The sequence below is a fragment of the Miscanthus floridulus genome, chromosome 4 (assembly GCF_019320115.1).
Source record: "Miscanthus floridulus cultivar M001 chromosome 4, ASM1932011v1, whole genome shotgun sequence".
Lineage (NCBI taxonomy): Eukaryota > Viridiplantae > Streptophyta > Magnoliopsida > Poales > Poaceae > Miscanthus > Miscanthus floridulus.
The window spans coordinates 80,759,465-80,778,337 of record NC_089583.1 but is presented as its reverse complement, the minus strand read 5'-3'; the positions used below and the strand labels follow the sequence as shown (position 1 = coordinate 80,778,337).

At 41.9% G+C, this 18,873-nt stretch overlaps 1 protein-coding gene across 1 annotated transcript; it reads right to left on the bottom strand.

Moving 5' to 3' along the window:
- Positions 1 to 15,054: 15,054 nt before the first annotated feature.
- LOC136551832 (uncharacterized) lies at positions 15,055 to 16,100 on the bottom strand. The gene is made up of 2 exons (XM_066543379.1): positions 15,630 to 16,100; positions 15,055 to 15,542 (listed from the first exon to the last, which is right to left on the bottom strand). Exons 1-2 carry the CDS (start codon positions 15,998 to 16,000, stop codon positions 15,350 to 15,352), a joined length of 564 nt encoding a protein of 187 aa, XP_066399476.1. The 5' UTR covers positions 16,001 to 16,100; the 3' UTR covers positions 15,055 to 15,349.
- Between the last annotated feature and the right edge of the window lie 2,773 nt (positions 16,101 to 18,873).

Sequence of the window (18,873 nt, the reverse complement as noted above, 5' to 3'; positions counted from 1 at the left end):
AAAGTTCTTTTACGTAAAAGCTCTTTAACAAAATTCTTTATATAGAAAACTTCATAAAATCATATACAAAGCTGACACGATCCGTGTTGAGATCATGAAACTTCATATACAACACCTTCACAAGCCTTATTCGAGTTCCAGTTATTAGTATTACGATGCTGAACAGAGAAGTGAATCTCCATAACCGAGGAGCAACGACGATTCGAACCGATTAAACCCAGCTGAGAATTCCAGACCATACGACATATGCAGGTCCCCGACCTACATATATCAACATACTCTCGGATCCTCTAAAACAAGAACGGGTCCGCGCCACCCGAGAATACAGTACTCCACCAATCCAGCCCATTGCCACGTGGGTACACGCTATTCCCGCCATATCTCCACTCCCAGTGCGCGAGTAGCCATTCTCGTAATAGAATCGCCAAGTTAAGGCTTACCAGAGTATGTGGTTAGTACTACAAAGTCTCACCGCACACAGTTCAACAACGGACGGACCTTAATCGACACAGGCGGAAAGAGCCCGCTCACAAGACCTCCATGTCTTGTGGCTCATACACACCGAGTCCGTCCGGTCTAGATTTATTACTCCACATCCCCATATCACATAATAACATAAGTAACCAAGGTTCTATTTAAAACTTGCAGGTGGTAGGTAATCACCCGACTTTCATCGTTCTACGCATAGCTAAGCAAAACTAGGCATATACGAATCTAATACTGGTAATATGGTAAATATAGAATAACAAGGGTGATAATGCACCAATTAGGTTCTTACTTAACTCCTAATCACTTAATGCAGTAACAGAAAGCAAAGGCGAAATTAATTTGTATAACACAAGGTAGGTTTGTATGCATCCGGGGCTTGCCTTCGTTGACGGAAAAGTCCGGTTCCTGCGACGTTTCACAAGTATTCGATCCGACCTCAACAGACGGATTAACCTCCTCAGCAACTTGATTAACTACCACGTGTTCACCTTCGTTCACTACACGTAATAACAATGCCATGTTTAACATGATGCGGAATACGAAACATGATACTCGATGATGGATGCAAAAATTAACAATTTGAATACAACTTTCCTTCGCGGTACAGTTGCAAGTCAAACAAACTAAATCTTTTTTGTAACACATACATCAATTGCCAAGGATCATTATCAACTAATGACCCAAGGTCATCACTAAATCCAAAATTTCAAACAAAACCTAAATCATTAAAGGTTACTATTTACTTTTATGAATTAATTATCTAATTCAAAATTATGAAATAAATCAACTTATTCTAATTGAGCTCAAAATTTTAGTAAATGTTCATTGCATGATAAGTAAGTGGCAAAACAAATTTCATAATTTTTGGACAATTAAATAAGGCTATAAAAATCATGGAAATCCATTTATTAATAAATTGAGCAATTTTTATCACATTCAAAAAGTGCTAAAAACAATATTTCAAATTTTTCTTAAATAATATGCATCACATAGAGGTCACATAAAAAATTTCATAATTTTTGGAGCTCTAATTAAATTTATACAAAAATAACAAAAATAGACACTATTCATTCAAATCTGAAAATAGAAAAATCCATTTTGAAATCACTGAGTCGCTGACATCTTGACCCCACCTGTCATCCCCTTCCTCCCGCGCTGACCACGGCAACGATGGCGCTGACCGGCGATTTCTCACCGACGGCGAGGCCAACGGTGACAACCAAGGTACCAAAACACTACCCTCGACTAGGCGCATCGATCTAGGGCATAAGCTGGACTAGCTACGGACTGGACCGAGCACTACGCCGGCCATGGCGGACGCGGTGGCACAACAGCGCTACGCCGGCGACGTGAGACCTGTAAAGCTTAAATAGATTGCCTAGGAAGCATCAGCAGCTCACCCCAAACACGACTGAGTAGAGCACAAGGCCAGAGGAGCAACGGAGAGGCGTGACGACGACCACGGTGATCACGGCGGAGCAAAGGTCGTCGGTGATGGAGAACCGGCGACTGCGGTGATCAAAACGAGTAAACAACAACGAACTAAGTACTACAGCATCAAGACGAAGCCGTAGGTACACTGATCACAGACAACGGCTCACCGGAGAGCCCTGGCCATGACGACACGCCCACGGCGGTGAAGTTGCCGGCCGCGAGGAAGAAGGACGTGGACAGTGGATTCTTGGCAATTTCAGGCGACCACAGTTGGCTGGGTGGATGCACAAGAGAAAGACGGAACTGGAACGGCCTTTACCGAGATGGCAACGGCGCTAGGGAGACGATGCGAGCTCACCGGAGCGATGACAATGACGGCGGCGGTGAAAACAGAGGAAGAAGAAAAACGATGACGACGGCGTTTCGGTACTTATAGCGCGGCTCAGAAGCTCAAGGAAGCCACGACGGAGCCGTTTCCGCACCAGCGCGACGCCAAGGACGGCCACGACGCGCCTGGAACGCCGAAGAAGGTCGCCGGCCATGTAGCTACGGCGGTGAACACTGTTCACAGTATTTACAAGTTTGCCATTCGCCAAAATTCACAAATTACTCTCAAATTTTCATAACAACTCAAAAATCTCCAAAAATAAAAGTTGTTCAAAATTCAAAGTTCTACAACTTTGCTTTTATAACCAACCCCTAATTCAGTCTACATTTTGAAATGAACTTTTGAATTCAAATAGGGAACATTTAACGAATTACGCCTTTTTGAATTACTCCAAATTTTACTAAACAACTTGAAAAACTCCAAAAACAAACTTTATATAACTTATCAAGCTCTACACTTTTGCTTTTGGGCTCAACCCCAAAATATGCTTAGATTTTGAAATGAGTTTTCAGGGCAGGGTTTAAATAATGAAAATCAGGGTTTTCTGGAAAATTCAAATCCAAACCAAATTTTGACATGATTCAAACAATTCAATTCAACACTCATAACACAAATGTAAACTTGTTTTAGTGAATGCCTATCAAAGTTTGCAATTTGACTAGATGCCTTGCAATGCATATGATGACATGTCATGTTTTTAATATTTAAACACCTGGGGTGTTACATCTAGGCCCTTATTGTTCAGGAATCATATGCTTTCTCGTAAACCCATGCCGACTAAGTGTTCTCTGAACACATTGGGTTGTAAGTCTTTTATAAGCGGATTCGCAAGCATCTTCTTTGTGCTTACATGCTCAAGACTAATAGTATGATCTCGGACTTTGTCTTTCACAACATAGAACTTTATGTCAATGTGTTTGGCAACATTACTTGACCTATTATTGCGAGCATAAGTTACTGCTGGTTTATTGTCGCAATATAACTTGAATGGTATATAAATGTCATCAACCACTTTCAACCCAGGCATAAGTTTCTTTAGCCAGTTCACCTGCCCCGTGGCCTCATAACACGCTACAAACTCGACATACATCGTGGACGATGCAGTGACAGTTTGCTTAGAGCTTTTTCATGATATAGCTCCTCTTGCAAGAGTAAATACATACTCTGATGTGGATTTTCTGTCATCTACATCTTCCGTAAAATCTGAATCTGAATACCCCTTTAAATGTAGGGAATCAGATCGTCTGTACGTTAGCATTAGGCCTTTTGTGCCTTGCACATAACGCAACGCTTTCTTCACCATTCTTCAGTGTTCTATTCCTGGATTACTCTAATATCTGTTAAGTATCCCAGTAACAAAATCTAAGTCAGGGCATGTACATACTTGAGCATACTATAAGCTTGCTATAGCCGAAGCATATGAAACCGCTTTCATTCGATCGATCTCGTATTGGTTCCTAGGATATTGGAATTCCCCAAAACTATCACCCTTGACTATAGGAGCAGGTGAAGGCTTACACGCATCCATACTATATTTCTTTAGAACCTTTTCTAAGTATGCCTTTTGTAATAATTCTAAAACCTCCTTTCTTCTATTTTGGTGAATCTCTATTCCTAAAACAAACGAAGCTTCACCGAGATCTTTCATGTTAAAATTTGAGGACAAGAACTTCTTCATCTCCAGTAGTAGATTAACATCACTGCTAGCGAGTAAGATGTCATCCACATACAGGATAAGAAAAATAAATTTTCCAGTCTTGAACTTTGTATAAACGCAATTGTCCTCCATATTCTCTTTAAACCTAAACTTCCTTATCAGTCCATCAAACTTTAAATACCACTTTTTAGAGGCTTGTTTTAATCCATAAATGAATTTCTTCAGGCGGCATCACATACGTTCTTTTTCTTTTACGACAAAATCTTTTGCTTGTGCCATGTAGACATTCTCTTCTAAATTCCCATTAAGGAAGGCCATCTTTACATCCATCTGATATAATTCTAAATCATAATGCGCTACTTACACCATTATGATTCTAATAGAATCCTTACATGAGACTGGAGAAAATATCTTATTATAATCTATTTCTTCTCTTTGCATAAAACCTTTTGCCACAAGTCATGCTTTAAATCTTGTCACATTCCCTTTGGAGTCATATTTAGTTTTGTAGATCTATTTACAGCCTACTGTCCTAGCTCCTTTAGGAATTCTTTCTAAGTCGCAAACACCGTTGGTGCTCATTGATTTCATTTCATCTTGCATGGCTTCAAGCCACTTTGATGAGTGAGCGCTTCTCACGGCTTCTTCAAATGATGTGGGATCACCCTCCATTTGAAATTCTTCACATTCATAGACTTCGTAGTCATCGGGAATGGCTGGTTTTCTGACTCTTTGAGACCTTCTAGGGACCTCATTAGTTGGCGCTTGTTCTATATAGGGCGGTTGTTGTTCTTCTTCATATGTGACAACAGGCTCTATAGGATCCTGAAGGATAGGCTCCTCACGTTCATTTATTGTTGCCACAGGAGACCTAACAATAGGTGTTGTCACTATAGTGTCCTGTACTATTGGTGCAACAGCAACAGGTAGCGAGAAAAATGGCTCCTGAACCATCGGAGTGGGCACGTATACCCTCTTCTCCTCAAAGTTAATTTATCGCGCTACCATGTTCCCCTGATCATATCATCCTCCAAGAACACAACGTGTCTTCTTTCTACAAACTTCATATATCTGTCAAGATAGTAGAAACGATAACATTTTGATTTGTCTAGATAGCCAATGAAATAGCAACTGACTGTCTTAGAGTCTAGCTTCTCAATGTTTGGTTTAAATACTTTAGCCTCAGCTAGACATCTCCACACACATAAGTGGTTAAGTGAGGGTTCCCTTCCTGTCCACAACTCATATGGTGTTTTGGGCACCGACTTGCTTGGTACTCGATTTTGAATATGAATGGCGGCTTTTAGCGCCTCCATTCATAAACTTATCGGTAAAGTGGAGTAACTTATCATACTTCTCACCATATCTACTAAGGTATAGTTGCGTCTTTCAGCTACTCTATTCTGCTGAGGCTTGCCCGGTGTAGAGTATTGGGTAACTATGCTATTTTTCTGTAAGAACTTTGCAAAAGGTCCAAGAACTTTGCCATATGGGGTATGTCGACCGTAGTACTCCCCCCACGGGCAGATCTCACTATCTTAATCTTTAAATTATGCTGATTTTCTATTTCAGCCTTAAATATCTTAAATTTATCCAATGCTTCTGATCTTTCCTTAATTGGATAAATATAGCCATAACGAGAATAATCATCTGTGAATGTTATAAATGAATCATAACCATCCACACTTTTTACAGGAAAAGGATCATAGATATCTGTGTGAATTATTTCTAAAATTCCTGCACTTCGTTTGGTGTCTTTCTTTATTTTCTTAACATACTTACCTTTAATGCAATCAATACATTGTTCTAAATCTGAAATTTTAAATGGCGGAAGAATTGATTTCTTAATCAATCGTTCTATTCTCTCCCTCGAAATATGGCCTAAACGATAGTGCCATAATTTCGATGATACATCATGAACTCTCTTTCGCTTATTTCTTGCATTCATAGACAAGGAGGCATTCTCAGTGCTCACAGCATTCACATTCTCAGAAAGTGATAACAAATAAAGCTCGTCTTGTCAGAAGGCAAGACCAACACACTTATGATTAAACATTATCTTACATTTGCCATTACCAAAATGGCAATCAAATCCATCATCGTCTAAACATGAAACACTTATTAAGTTTCTACGTAAAGAGGTTACATAAAGAACATCTGTAAGCTTAAGTACAAAGTCATCATTTAATTTTAATGGGAGTTCTCCAATGGGTTCAACTTCAGCTTGGACTCCATTTGCCACCTTAATGTGTCTTTCTCCTCTTTGCAGGGTCCTCCTCGTATGGAATCCCTATAATGAATTTGCAACATGAATAGTTGCACCTAAATTAATCCACCAAGTAGATTTTGCATAACTTAAATACAAGGACTCATCTACGAATGTAATAATGTCCTCACCTTTTCTCATCAGGTGCTTCAGGAAATCTAGACAATCCTTCTGATAGTGTCCAGTCTTCTTGCACCATTTTAAGGTGTCCTTGTCCACTTGAACATAGTTGGATTTCTAATGGTGATCTTTCTGAGAGGCCTTTCCTTATGACTTAGAGGAGGAGCTATTGTCCTACTGAGGTTTTCCTTGTGGTTTGTCTTTCTTCTTGTAAAAGCTATTCCTTTTATTTTTCTTCACATGCTTACCTGAGTCACCATGTGAGCTCTTAAGCCTCTCCTCTTCTTACACACGCATTGCAATGAGCTTCTCAATGTCCCACTTATCTGGCTGTAAGTTATAGTTCACAACAAAAGTCTCATACTCTTTGGGCAAAGAAGCAAAAATCAAATAAATTAGGAACTCATTCTTGAGCCCCAAGTCCATTGGCTTGAGCTTAGATGTCGTGTTGTTTATCTTCAATATATGCTCTCTAATTCCTCTACCAGAGTATTTCTCATTGACTAACTTTTAAATTAGAGTGCTTGCATAAGCCTTTGAAGAGCCAGTAAACTGACTCTCCACCTTCTTGAGATACTCAGTGGTGGTGGTACATTCTAGGATTGATCTCCTTATTGGATCCTCAATGGATCCCTTAATCACCATCAAACACTTACGGTTTGAACTATCCCACTTCGCACGATCAAGATCTTACTTCATTCTCACTTCTGCATGGTCACGCTGCCGAGTAGCAAAAGCTACATCGGTCTTATTTTCTGCCCTTACCTGGTCCACAGGTTCAGTGGGACACGAAGAGATAAGTGCTAGATCATTGTCAGAGAGCGCAAGTGCTATCTCAAGCTTCTCTCGCCATGTGTTATAATTGCTCCTATTGAGAGGCGAAATGGACGAGATAAACATCATTGAGTTGTATCCTGAAAACAGCGTCAGAGAAAGTGAGAAACATTTGACGTAGTAATTGCATGTCATAATTTAACGTTGGTCAAAATTAAAATATACAATGTGCTTCTACAATAACTCTATAGCACCGTTGGGCAGAAATAGAACTAATGCATAAAACTTATAAATAAAATTTATAATATTGCTATCATCAACTTTGATTAGAAAAATAGCAATATCATAAATACAACATTCTTCTATATTAATTCTTCATCACCGTTGGGCAGAAATAGAACTAATGCATGAAACTCATAAATAAAATTATAGTATTGTTATCATCAACGTTGGTCAGAAAAATAACAATACCATAATTAAACTTAAACAAATATGACTGCTCCTCCAATAAAATTTTCCGTTGGATCCAATTCAATTAGAGGATAAACGTAATCATAGCAGCGGAAACATGAAAAATAATCTTAAAAATAATATTATCAGAAGCATTTCTATGGACTTAACTACTCTCTGAACAAATTCTCTTGTTGGTTCAAATTTGAGCGGAGATTAAACATCAAATCTTAAAACGCTTCTGAAAATAATAAAACTAAAATGAAACTTCTGTTCATTTTGGCCTACTAGTGAAAAGCGGGCCGCGGCCCACTCGAGCGCGCCGTGCTCCCCTCGCCCAGGCCGCAACCTGGGCCTAGGCCGGGATTGCTTCTCCCGCCTGGGCCGAAAAGTGGCCCGGACGATCCTGGCCATTCAGCAGGATCAAACGGCTGTCCGTCCTCTTCAGCGGAACAAAAACCGCGGTTGCGGCCGCTCCCCTTTAACCCTAGTTCATTCTCTCCTCTCCCTCTGTGTTTCTCGCTACTACAGCAAGCCGCCGGCGATGCCAGACGACGAGACAAGTGTGCGGCGGAAGATGGTGGTGCCATCGTGGTACCCCTCGTCGGTGCACGCATGCGGCCGGAGCCGCGCACGGCGCCGTCAAGTGGCACTGCGGTGGTGCCCTTTGTCCGAGCCCGAGGTGGAAACCGTGAAGACAGTGCGGCGGCGAGACCTCACAGGCTCGGGTTGACTTCCCGCGAGGCGTCCAGGCAACGTCCTGCGGTGGCGACGGGGTGGGCGAAGCCCAGGTAGGAACCCCTTCATTTCCTGCCCCTTCTTCTAGGGTTAGGGTTAGAACCTGATGCATCTCGATTTGTTTCAATTGATTCACCTCCTTCTGATTTCTTCCCCGATCTAGATCTACACGCTAGTGTAGGTGACTGATACCAATGTTAAAAATCCTAGGATGCTCCTAGGTGTAGACCAGTGGGTGTACATGCTTCTATTCGGGATAGAACACATAGATCGGTCCTAGAACATGAACTAGAGAGAGGAGAGAGGATGAGAGAGGGGATGTGTTGCCGACCATCAGTGGGCTTGGCGGAGGAGCTGGCCATGGCGTCGGTGAAGAAGGAGATGTTGAGTTGGGGTCGATGGAGAGGGGCGACGCAGTCTAGTGACGACAGCGTCCAGGTGGTGGCGAGTCGAGGAGGACGGTGGCGGCGCTTCCCGCCGCTGCTGCGCTCCCTTAGATCGGATTAGGGTTCTGTCGGTGGGGTACTATGGCAACCAGTGAACCTCATATCGCGAGCTGTCGGCCCCCACCTCTTTATATAGCGCAGTGCGACTAGGGCCCACCAACCATGTAGGGTTGGGCGTCTCCGATCAGGGCGCGGGATCAAGGCCCAAGTTGGTCATTGGGCCCATCTTGGTGGAGAGATCAACCTAACAAGGCTCACTTCCTTAGGCCCGGCCTCTAGAACACACCTAGAGCAGCTGTCTTCGACCATCAACAGCCCTAGCAGCCGGCGTGGGGGCCGGCCCTGCTTCTAGTGGTGATGTTGTCGTTGATGCGTGAATTGAATTGTAACCATGTTTATTTTGGATTTTGGATGCATGTTTCTACTAAAATTTGAATTGATCCTGTCATGTCAGTTGGGGTGAATTTTAACACACTGCTTTAATTATTAGCTCTCTGAATTCGCTACCAAACAGAGATACACTGTATTCTGCATATCCTCATTAAAGAGAATTGTACATCCAAATGATACGAAGTTCATATTACACATGTATTTCAGAACATGCAGTGCAGAACATCCCTTTTGTTTTTGAACATTCGGGACAATGCTGACTCACTCCTCCTTTGGTTTGTGATCCAACAGTGACCGTATCGTGTGACTGGTGTAATGATGAAATCGTGTGACTCACTCACGACTCTATCTTTGGTTGGGTGGAGTCCAACACCAAAATCAGAACAGTCAGGTGGTATAGGGACACCATGTTACTATTGTCTTTGGTCAGTAACAAACCCTGTGATTGGAGAAGGCATGGTGTCTAGGAGCGTACCTCGATGGAGCTCTAATGTAAACTAGAGGGTTGCATTTTGTCAACTAATACCATGGGAGAAATTCTGTCCCTTTGCCTCTTTTATTTCTTGTGAACTAAGGACAATATTTTAGTGTGTCCTTTGATTAGTACATGTTTAGTATGAATCCTTTAATCCTTGTGTCCTTTGATTAGTACATGTTTAGTATGAATCCTTTAGTCCTTAGGTAAGAACCGTAAGTGGGGGATGATAGTTTTGCATAAGCTAAGGTTTGTCTTCATATATTTTTATATAGCTCCAATTCAACCCCTCTTAGGATCATTATTCGATCCTTACACTAGTTTCAAACCATATATGAAGTTTTTTGCTATTTGTAAATATGATTGTAAACTTTGAATTTTCAGAACCAAGGGTTGCCTCAAATAAATCTTTCCTCTATATAGGCATTCAAGAAAGCACTATTAATATCTTTCCTGAAAAGTTTGAATTTTTGAAGAAGCAAACGCTAAAACGACTCTAATGGCTTCCAAATAAGGTACAAGGGGAAAAAAGAATTTTCACCACAAAATATCCAAATTTCATTACCGCATGCAGTAACAAAATTACAACGTCAGCAGGTTCAAATAACCAACAGGTACTGGGACAAATGTCTCTTTGTAAATATATTCTATCATTTTAGCAAAATCCTTGAGCAGGATCTACATTCCATTTACTTGATTGTATCGTCCGTACCGTATACTCCCTCCGTCCCAGAAAAAATACAATCCTAAGAATTGGATTGGAATTAAACTTCACAAGGGCATTATTGTAATTTTACCTCTACCCTTGGTATTTGTGCCAGGTCTCAGAATTGCGATTCTTTTGGATAGAGGGAGTAATTTAAAAGAAACAAGCTTCTGTCCTTAGTTGTCTATCCAGCGAAAAATAAAGCTTTTTTAACGTATTGAAAACAAAGTTCGGCTTCACCCGCTACGTAGAAAAAGGTTTTTAGGGGCGGCTGGTAACCCTTTGTAGGGGCGGTTTTGCCAGCCGCCCCTATGAAAGGGTGGCTAAAAATCACTGATTTGTAGAGGCGGTTTCCAGGCCGATCCTACAAATCGATTTGTAGGGGCGGCTGGTGTTATCAGCCGCCCGTACAAATCCGATTTGTAGGGGCGGCTGGATATTGAGCCGAGATTCGAACCGGCAACCTCTCTCTCGTGCGCCATCTCCTCTACCACTACACCTCACATTCACTTGTATCCACAATCCATTTTGATTCCCCATGTATTATACAAAACTGAGCATAAATTGATTGTTTGAGGCCCTAAACTAATTCAAATGAAAAAGTTGTCAACTACAAAGTTTTATAACTTTTCGAAATCTATAACTTTCATTTTGGTAGTTTCTCCATCCAAGGTCACTTATAAAATTTGAATTTTAAATAATATAAATTCGAACGTAGTTTTCCTTGACAAGATGGTTTCAAATGAGAAAGTTATCAAGTACAAAGTTTCATAACTTTTCAAGATCTACAACTTTTATTTTTACTGTTTGTCCATCCAAGGTCGTTTAAAAAATTCAAATTTAATTTTTTAGAAATTCAAACGTAGTTTTTCTTGACAAGATGATTTCAAATCAAAAAGTTGTCAACTACAAAGTTTCATAACTTATCGAGATCTACAACTTCTATTTTGGTTATTTCTTCATCCGAGATCGTTTACAAAATTTAAATTTTAAATTTTAGAAATTCAAACGTAATTTTCCTTGACAAGATGATTTCAAATTAAAAAGTTGTCAACTATAGAGTTTCATAACTTTCCGAGATCTACAACTTCTATTTTGTTCATTTATTCATCCAATATAAGTGATAGTAATATTGTTCACAAATATTACATATCCCTCTTATTGTTTATGAAACTATAAGAGAGATATGTAAATTTTGTGAATAATGTTATTACCACTTTATCGGATGAAGAAATGACTAAAATAAAACTTGTAGGATCTTGATAAGTTCTGCAACTTCTATGTTCATGATTTTTTCATCTGAAATCAATTAGTATTTCAAAATAACGTTTGGTCTTCTCTATGTGCTCCTCTAGATATTGTTAATCTTTTGTCCCTCTCTTTTTTATATTTTTTGGCTATCGTTGTTTTTTGGGAAATTTTGACTTTTTCTTTTTATTTTTTTATATTTTTCTTCACTTAGGAGCATAAAAGAAGTAACCATAGAAAACATGAGCTCAAACAAGTGAAAGACGTGGCCTTGTGGAAATTTCAGAAGACGTGTTCAAAATCGACAACAAGCTTGTGACCACGAAAAGATGATCTTGTGACCAGTTTTTGACCAATTTAAAATTCTCCGACCCCAGCATAGCAAGGGATGGACGGATCCGAAATTTTTTTCTGATCGATTTTGATATATGGAACGTCGAAATCGGAGTTCGTATGCGAAAACTAGACCAGTTTTAAGAATTGGCTCCGAATTATAGGATAAAATGGGAAACAATAATTTCAAACAGTATTTTCAAGTAGTAAATGATCTCAACTGAAAAAGTTGTCAACTATAAAGTTTCATAACTTTTCGAGATCTACAACTTTCATTTTGATTGTTTCTTCGTCTAAGGTCATTTACAAATTTTGAATTTTAGTGCTTACTTTTTAATATTCGGCGTCCATTTGTAGAGGCACTTCATTGTTGAGCCGCCTCTATAAATTAATTTGTAGGGGCGGCTGGATATCCAGCCGCCCCTACAAATCGGGCCATTTGTAGGGGCGGCTGATAACACCGGCTGCCCCTACAAATTCATTGAATTTGTAGGAGCGGCTTATTTGGCAACCATTTATAGGGGACGGCTCTATCACCAACCACCTCTAAAAAAAATTCATCATATTGTTAAAAAACGTTTTTTACGTAGTGACCGGTGATTGGCAGGATCTATCTTCCAAGCACTATGGTCGTGGGTCGCAAAGGTTCGCTAAAACATCCGAGACAATGAGTGCTGCTGGTATGCAGCTAAGGTGCTGTGTTGTCTCCAACATCACGATTGCCCAAAGCTAATTCACGAAAATATTTAGAAACCTATCTAGATGTTATTCATACAGCACTATGGGAGCAGATATGAGCGTTGGCCTAATATTTTTTTGCCATTACCGGTAGAAACACTCCTACATGAAAGCTGCCTAAATAAGAGCGATCTGCTTTTGCTAACGCATGGCATTAGAAAGCATGAAAAATATGCAAAGCCAACAAAGCAAACCGCCAGATACAAGCTCTGCGCCATCCGTTACATTGCCCTAAGCAAAATCCTTGCCAAAAAAAGGAAAAATTTGCCCCGAGCTAGAGTGAAAGAAAAACATGAGGGAAAAGGATTTTTTCGGTGTTTTATTAACGGAAAACCACTAGCGTCCGTCTGTGGCTCAGCGCTAATAGGCGGGATACCATGCTGCACGCAAAAGGTGACTGTGATGCCTATTTTTGCACCCCCACCACGTGGGCCTCGCGCTGCTTCCCACCCTGACTGCCACGTCCGCATGTAGGAAACCCACGTGGGTCCCAGTCACCTACCTCATCTGCAGATGCGCACCGCAGAGGCACATGCTGGCCTCAGGCGCCCGCACGGTGTCCCATGACGACGCCCTAGCAGTAGTAGCGGTGGCTGCGGTAGGCCGGTATCTGCCATGCCCACCGGCGCCATTGCAACATGTTCAACACCAAGATGAAACACTTGCAACATATGTTTGAAACAGATAAATCACTTGAAACATGCGTGTATAGCCATAGCAACATATGCAACATTCAAATTTACTTTTGCAACATCCATATCTACTTTCGCAATATACGTATGAAATATTTGAAATACTTGAAACATATATGTATAGTCATAGCAACATATGCAACATTCAGATGAAACACTTGAAACATATGTCTGAAACACCTGGAACACTTGAAATATAAGCTTGCAACATGCGTATATTGTCATTACAACACATATGTAACGTACCTCGATCTACTTTTGCAACATCTAGATAAAACACTTGAAACATACGTCTAAAACACTTGAACAGCGTCGCCGGTGGCCACGGCCTACCTGGTGGGGAACTGCGATAGCCAGCGAGCTCAGGTCAGGGGGACATCGAGAATAACGGCCCAACGTACACCTAGGCGCAGGCGCAGGCACAGGCGTAGGCCTACCCTTCCTGCCGCCGCGGTGTCTTCGGGCGGCCGTGGGAGCGTTGTCTGGACCGGCGGTGACCTCCTCCTGGTGGCGTCGGGGTGGTGGCAGCGTGGTGAACGCAGTGGCCACGACGAGCGAGGTAAACTATGGCCCGACAGGGAATGCGGCGTGGTGTGGCGGGAGATGGAGCGGGGCGCGGCGTAGGATGGGGACAGCAGCAAGGGATGGCTGCAGCGAGTGGAATTGGGTGGGTGGATGGACGGCACAGTGAAGCCACGATGCGGCGAGGAGGAGTTGGGAGTTTTTTTTATTTTTTTGTCAGAGAGATATATAGGGGAGACGTAGAGATGAGCAGGTTAATTGGGCCAGTCCGCTGTGCAGACCTGAGAAGCCGCAAGCCTGCGTCCGGATGGACAGACGCACGTGTCTAAGCGTTACCGGTTTTTATACACATCCTTTTCGCTAGGTACACCGTATTATCCCTGGCCCAAACACAGTTAGTTATACGTACAGCTATAGTGATACAGTATATGAGTGCTACTAGTGCCCAGGGACAATTATAGTCGGTGTCCAGCGCGTTTAGTTCGGCAAAGTTTGCACCTGCAAACTTTACATAGTGCACGATTGTCTACTGTAGCATTTCGTTTATATTTGTGAATTATTGTCCAAACATTGACTAATTAGGCTCAAAAGATTCGTCTCGCAAAGTTAAAGCAAACTGTGCAATTAGTTTTTGATTTCGTCTATATTTAGTACTCCATACATGTACCATAAATTTAATGTGACGGGAAATTTTCTTTTTGCATATTACATTTTTGGAGAACTAATCAAGGGTCTGGTGCCTTGGTTCCGTTTCATAGACCCAGTGTGGTACCTGCTTCTAAATCGGTGACTGTTTTGCAGCCCCATGAATGGAAGATTCCATTTTGGTGCCATTTCCCCATCAATCTGCTAGATGCCAGGGTATTATTCTCTCCTCTCCCTAGTTCCTTTCGGCATCAAATTCCGGTACAATGTGATACTCCTACTAGTGTGATGCGTCAGTATTTGTGTCCACAGTTGCTCCACGAGTTCAGTTGAAAGAAATTGGTCCAATTACAAGAATAGCGACTGTTCTGTCTGTTCATATATTCTCAGATATACATATGTTCTCATGTACAACTGTCATATTCTTCTTCCTTCCAATTGATTTCAACCACAAATGTGACGAAACGAGAGAGAGCAAGCTGCATCGTTTATGTGATTCTTGCGATCTTATTAAGCCTTGGCAAGTTGCAGAAAAACAGTCACTTACTTTAACTTTGGTGTTTATGTGATTCTCACAATCTTACATCATCTCTGTATGCAATACTCCTATTCTGCATCTCTCTCCCTTCAGTTTACACAAACAGCTAAACATGGCGGTTCTCCCGTGATTCCTTACAAAATTTTGCACCTCGATTTGCTAAGTTTTTTTCCCGTCTCTCTCCTCTGAATGCAAGGATATCGTTGGTTCGTATAACATCACCAGTACGCAAAGAGTACTAGTTGCCATTTCTTTGCATCGACCTCAGATGGACATGGACAATTGGACAGATGCTAGATCCTAGTAGGCTATTGTAACAAGTCTCCTCGATGCACCACCGATCGCCCCCATTGCCGACCGTGGCCCGTGGTGGAGATGGTGAGGCAACCCTCGCCGCATGCGCTCCTTCTTGATCATGGCTTCACGCTCCGTCGCCTCGTCTGTCAAGATCTGCTGACTCCGGCACTCCTCGCTGCAGAACCCCTGGTCGCCTCTGCACAAGGCAGAACACGCAACAATTAGAAATGAACGGCTTCGTTTCAGACATCTCGGAGATCTTGTGTTTGCTAGTCGCACGCACCTGTACATGTACACGTTCTTGGTGCTGATGAGCTCCTTCCTGCAGCGGGAGCAGGTGCTCAAGAAGCTGCTGCCAGGTCCACGGCGGTGGCGGCGTGCCACCGTCGTCGGCAGGACCACCACCTGCTTCAGGATGATATGCGAGTGCGGCGAAGCCCGCGTGTGGTGGCGGTTCTGGACCAGGATCTGCAGCCCAACCCCGACCGCATCGACGGCGGAGTCTTGCTTTCGCCCATGACGGCCGTGGTCTCGGCGCCCTGCGAGGATACGTGTAGTATCGGTGTTCTTGACATGCTCGTCGGCGCCGCGGGGGTCGTCGACACCCTCCTCCCCGAGGTGGAAGATGCTTCTCTGGCTCGGCCTCGGAAGCATGGCGGAGTGGAGAGCTCCGGGGGAGGAGGGTGGGGCTCCTGACGGCGAGGCGACCACTGACCGCCCCTACCTTTGAGGTTTTTTAGTGGAGGAGAGGTGTGTGAGGGGGAGAGGACTGAGGTGTATATAAAGACAGTTAGGCGTCCACAAGAGGTAAAAGCTGACAGTGAAATGCTTGATGAATATGCTACTATGCTAGTGGTATATTTTTGTGCTACTGTAATGGTACATTTCTGGGATTCATTTTCAAACAAAATTTCGGTCCCAACTGAAATGGACGAATTTCAGGAAATTTCGGTCCAAAATGGACGAATTTCGCCGAAATTCAGACTATCTCGGTTGAATCCCCGAACCCTGTCTCTGTCATGGCTGTGATGACTGATGGGGCAGTGAGGCTGCTAGGGAATCAAGAGCAATAGAAATATGCTTATATATTTATGTATATGATGCAAAAGTTTTGAACTTGCTTATGATCCGGACATGATCTTTCTAACAGTGAGAGCTCATCATCTGCCACCAAGCATTGGCTTAATTTGACATCCTGGTTTAAGAACTCATGAATGGTTCTTTTTGTCTTGTTTTTAATGTTAGAGGGTCTGGGGTCTAAACCATGGTCTGAAGTTTGATTGAGAGCTTGCAGCATCAACTTAACTCTGTCCTAGTGCTGCTGCCATCCTTGCTCCTGCCACCCTCAAATGATACACATCATGAAGTACTAGTTGGTAAATTCTTGATCTCTTTTTTTGCACCATCGTGTGAACATCACTCAAAATTATGATGATACTCTGTCCCTTAAGAGAGGAAAAATATGAAATGAGATTAGTTATTGAGATTTTTTATCCACGACTCAGAAATGACAGCTAGCTATTGATTTGGATTTATGTAAATAAAAGAATTACGTATAGTTGTTGATACTATTATTATTTCTCCATTTTAGTTCAGCGACTGTTTTTGCCTTCTTTGGCCAACACCATGGAAGATGTAAATATACTGCCTCGATACTCAAAATTCAAGTCGTTTTGAAGGATGACTCTACTGTTCACAATTCAAGTCATGTCGTTTTGCATGCTTTAACAGCATTTTGGACGAAGTTGCCCCTGATCCTTCATCTCTCGTCGCTCAATCCCGAGGAGAACCTTAAACCACGCCTCCTCGCTTGCCGTCGAACAAATAATGCTGGCGCCCCATCGGAAAATCACAGCGTGAAGTCACGCAAGAGACCGACGCACGCACAGCACCATGCAAAATTCACGCACCACGCCAAAAAAAAAGACAACCGACAAGGGATTAAACCTAGGACCTCTCACCTTGAGCTTCACAGTGCTAACTAGTTTAGCAGGGAGTGCTTGTTGCATGGGAGAAACCTGAAATCCTATTTAATAAGGGCAAATAGGAAAATGTGCCCTAATTTATCACTCCTTGGTATCGTAAATCATGTCCAAAACGATTTAAATTTTGAGTATGAAGGGAGTACTTGGGTTGATCAGCGTCAGCAAGTTTGATTTGGGTAAAGTGATTTTCTAGCGACTCACTGATACCATCCGGCATCCTTGAGTAGTCATTGGCCAAGCCTCGATTCCCAATTTCCCATCACTTTGTCCTGAATGTTCTTGTAGCATGCTATGTTGCGGCTTGTGCTAGGCTACACTGGCGTGCCTCGGCCCTGCCATACAACTCACATGCCACTATTCTTCTCTAGATCCAATTTGTGGCATCATGTGCTAGCATGGCACTTCATGATTGATGCGTGTCCTGGTTGCACAATTTTTGGGTCATGTGCCCTTTCATATTTGTCTGCCTTATATCAATTGGAATCAATTCGAGTTGTGATTGATTGTATAGTGCATTATGTGGACAACATATACTCTTTTGGAGGATTAAAACATTAGGGAACATATGGATGTGATGACATCGTCTAGATTAGTAAATCATCACCTATTTACTGAAATTTAGAATAGAGATTAGCATGCTAGTTAGTTGGATTGTTTTTGTTGGTTGAAGTGCTTGAATTTTTATGTCAATTTTGTGTTTCTATTTGTCATACACTTTAGGCATGAAGAATGGACACATTGCATCGATTTTTTTTCAAAACATAGAGAGATGGGAAAGAAGATTTCATCTTCCTCACCAATGATTCGTTTGTGGTTGAAGGTTGTTCCAAGACAGATCAACCTAATTTGTACTTGTGAATGAAGATCCAGTTGAAGAAGAACCACCTTTGGATTTAGTTGTGGGTGAAGATCCAAATGAAAAAGAACTGCCTCTGGTTCCTTGTGGTGAAGGGATAGCTAAATAAGAAGAAAACCCACCTCCTTTTATGATGTCGATTGTCTTGAACATACATGTCATAGTCAAAGTGGTGCTTAGAGTGTATACTTCTTATTATTATGTTCCCATTCGTGTTTCTCATATTCTGTTTGTGACACCGCTTACATATTCTGAGCAACTCGAGTACCACTGCATCGCTCACTACACATGGATAGCAGAGTCATTTATATTTTTCTTTGGAAACTAACACATTACCATTTAGACCACTATGTTTCACCTTTGGTAGTCCATGTGCTTGGACTTCTGAAGCAAGAGAGTGCACTAATACGTACGTTGATTTTATTTAAATGATGTGCTCGATTACATAATCAAAGATATTCAGTACACGGGCTATCATGCAATATAATAACTAGTAGCAGTGAGTGTGCTCCACTTGATTTGTATTAATGAAACTATCATATGCTTTTTTCTAGGACTTTGGTTTTTTTTTTGATACTTTGTTTTATTGACTTTATTTCTACCTATTATGTATGATTTTTCTAATTACGATATTGTGGGGGTACGGCCCCCGGTATCCACAAGACAAGACATGGGCTGCACCATCA

Excerpts from the sequence above, each read along its gene's own strand:
- LOC136551832 (XM_066543379.1), bottom strand. The coding sequence starts at position 16,000 with ATGCTTCCGAGGCCGAGCCAGAGAAGCATCTTCCACCTCGGGGAGGAG. Across the intron at positions 15,543-15,629 it reads AAGAACGTGTACATGTACAG|AGGCGACCAGGGGTTCTGCA; the intron begins GTGCGTGCGACT and ends TGCCTTGTGCAG.